Genomic DNA, 3,214 nt, shown 5'->3' on the forward strand with positions numbered 1-3,214 from the left:
CTCTCCTCCACACCCCGCAAGCCCCTGACCCCCTTACCCCTATTCAGCGGGGCGAGACTCAGGAGGTTTGGGAGGGGACAGGACTTGGCAAGAGTCTCTAAGAAACTAAGAAACTTCCAAAAGCCCTTTAGTCTTTACTTTTTAGAAGTTTCGCGTAAAAATGCCTCATATGCTTGATTGCTTTTTTATTTTAGATAGTTATTTTCCGAAAAATCTAAAATTTTGCTGTGATTCTGGCCTAGACCAAATTTGCTTTTGTCGCACGCGGAAAATTAAGTGGGCATTAGGGGTACCAGTCGACTATGGGAAATTACTCAAATTTAATAATATCAGGGAAGGGCCAAACACTCGACAAGTTCATCAGTAGTCATGCTCCTGAGTGCAGAAGGACGTAGCAGGATGCTTCGAAGGAGACATATCGCGCTCCACGGGATGAGTCTCCGAGCTGGTCCTGCAGGACATCCGTCCCACCCCCGCCTGGCCATCGGCCAACGGGCTTCGGCCAGTGGTGCAGGGCCAAGCGGAGGGAGGAGACAATATACGTGCATCACTTCCTTCGATTGCTCTCAGTACATTGGCGTGTCGTCCACACTCTCATTTCCTTATGGACTCGCTTACGGAGAATTTTGTGCACACGTATTGTGGACAGCAAAATTATCCATAATACGGATAATTTGTGATCCATAATACGTTTGCACAAAATTCACCATAACATACGGATAGCACATCCATAAGGAAATCATAGGGCAATCTGTGCGTTCTTCGTGGGGTGCTAACGATATTTTGAGTCTTATGTCTTTTGCAAAGGCATTAAAGTGGCATAAAGCTGCTGAAAATTAGTGCCTTTGACAGTTATTTAAATCTTTCAAAATCCGTGTAACCTTTTCTTTCCAATGACGATACAGACTATAAGAACAACTCTGTTCCACACTGAAACGAAACCTCCATTTCTAAATTCAATATTCTGTTCAAAATATGCGTTTTTCTGTAAAAGAAGTCTTTATGGGCTAGTGAAAAGTCGAATCGACATCGATGTTGCTCGAAAAAGGCACTTCGTCACTCAAATCGAGGAATCAAGTGATCATCGAATCGATGTCGATTTTTTTTTTCATTTCTGGCTCGGTTTCTGTTCTAATCATTCTTTTGTTTATAGAAATTCCTGGATTGATTTATACACTTTCGTGCTCTAAGGTACGAAGGTCAGTCATTTTTGCACACAAATTTTTCCCAAACGTAACCGAGTAGGTTTAGCCTTGAACAAACGTTTTGCAGAAAGACAAACAATTGCAGTGGGTGTGCTTATCGACGAAAGTTGTGCAAGAGTGCAACGACACGGCCGCAGAGCCGTTTTCTACCTTTCGTTCATCAGACTTGCGAGAATGTCGAACGCAGGCCAGGCGTCGACCACAATGGTTGCCGCGGGTGGGCTGGCGCGGGCTGGCGCGGGCTGGAGGGGGCCGGGCTGGGCGGCGCGCGAGCAGGCCACGCCCACAGGCGCGGGCCCGTCGACCACAGCGGGCCACGCCGCGCCGCACCGCGCCACGCCACGACGCCCGCCCCTTGTCTAGCAACCCGCTAACCAGAATCACACACACACCAACCCTCGGCAGACAATGGGGCGAACAAACCATCCCCCAACCTCACGCCAGCGCTCACCTTAGGGGAGAGGGGGCGAACAGTGAGTTCGCGTCACCATGAGTTATCAAACTTAAGAGGAACGACCAGTATGAAAAGTGGTATTCTCGTCAATGTGCACAAACTCTGAAAACTCAACAGTGTACATGCGATGACTGCTGATATATCAGCAATCATCAATGCACTGGAAACGCAAGTGTGTGAATGTCACACACTTGCAAGTGGGCGACATTCACACACTTATTGCGTTTCCAGTGTGATCACGTTTAGGTTATTGGCTAATATTTCCTTTCAGACGGATATAATCGGAAAGTGGGTGGCATTTCCAGATTTCTTTTGAAAAAATGTATCAAACCACGAGCAATTATGTGATAGGGTTCACTACTGAAATGGTCCGCCTTTCGAAAACGTCGGTAATGTAAACCAAGTTCTGCTGGTGGTCGATTTGAGTGCTACTTCAAGATTCTATATCCCTTGTCATATATTATCGGTGTTCAATAAACCACGTGTTTCTAAATTATCTGCGAATATTTGATTTGTTTTCTAAACTGATCAACGGAGAACATTTTTGGATCGTATTGTATGAGTAAAATGAAAACAAGCTGACACTACACCTGGGTCGACTGCACCAAAAGACTTTGGTCTAACAACTGTCGCCGTTCATGAAGCTTATTGCTCTATCAAGATTTTTCCCACCGTCTTTTTTTTTTTAGGGAAAATAAATCCTAATTGCGTTTGGTGGTTGTTGCAGGAGGAGGGGGTGGTCGCCGCGCTGGGGGCCAGCCTGATCCAGCAGCGGGAGGGGGGAGACCGCGCCCTCACGGCCTTCCCCCGCGAGCTGTCCCCCCTGGCGGGCAACACGCTGCTGGGCGCGGGGCTGGTGGGCGGCCCCAGCCTACCCGGCGGGCTGCCCAGCCTGCCCGGCCGGGACTCGTGCTCGGACGCCTTCTGGAAGATGCCCCACAAAGGTAAGCACGCATTTACAGGGAGACTGTTCTCTATTTCTATTCTCTTCTCCCAAAAGTAAAAAGTTTTCGTTCTGCAGTTTGCCGATTTTTATGAGGGGAAGGGAAGGGGGGGGGGGTTATATATTGCATAAACTAAGAATACAATTAATTAGTTTTGAGATTTATTTCAAACAAATATAAGGCATTAAAAAAAACATTTTTGCCTTATGAATAATGCAATTTTTTTATTTTTTAAATACGAAAATAATTTATCCCTTTTTTTCACAACAAATAGAACTGCGTACCCTTTCCCGCTTCTCCATCTTTTCGTTTCCCTTTTTTGTCTGCAAAGATAGCTTTTTACCTCGTGCACCCCACACGACCAGCGCTAGTAGTACTCATCGGGATGGTCAGGTCAGGGGATATTCGAGCGCGCTGTCGTATCACCTTCGAAGCGATCGCTGCGTCTCTCTCTCTCTCTCTCTCTCTCTCTCTCTCTCTCTCTCTCTCTCTCTCTCGCGGCGGCACTTTGACAGTCAGTGGCTGTGAGTAATGCCCGGTGCGTGGCTGCGGGGCGGCGGCGCCGCGTGCATATGCAATCATTTGCAAAGTCTCGGTCGCGTGTCGACCCC

At 47.5% G+C, this 3,214-nt stretch overlaps 1 protein-coding gene across 1 annotated transcript in view; it reads left to right on the forward strand.

Moving 5' to 3' along the window:
- Nucleotides 1-2,386: 2,386 nt before the first annotated feature.
- LOC113215316 (paired box protein Pax-6) overlaps nt 2,387-3,214 on the forward strand; it is a gene marked incomplete at its 5' end in the record, with an annotated part of 63,965 nt that continues 63,137 nt past the window's right edge. The window contains one exon of the mRNA XM_052269637.1: nt 2,387-2,603. Within this exon, the coding sequence (XP_052125597.1) occupies nt 2,387-2,603 (217 nt within the window). The remainder of the gene's footprint in view (nt 2,604-3,214) is intronic.

The sequence above is a fragment of the Frankliniella occidentalis genome, unplaced genomic scaffold (genome assembly GCF_000697945.3).
Source record: "Frankliniella occidentalis isolate FOCC.00 unplaced genomic scaffold, Focc_3.1 Scaffold98, whole genome shotgun sequence".
NCBI classification, from domain to species: domain Eukaryota; kingdom Metazoa; phylum Arthropoda; class Insecta; order Thysanoptera; family Thripidae; genus Frankliniella; species Frankliniella occidentalis.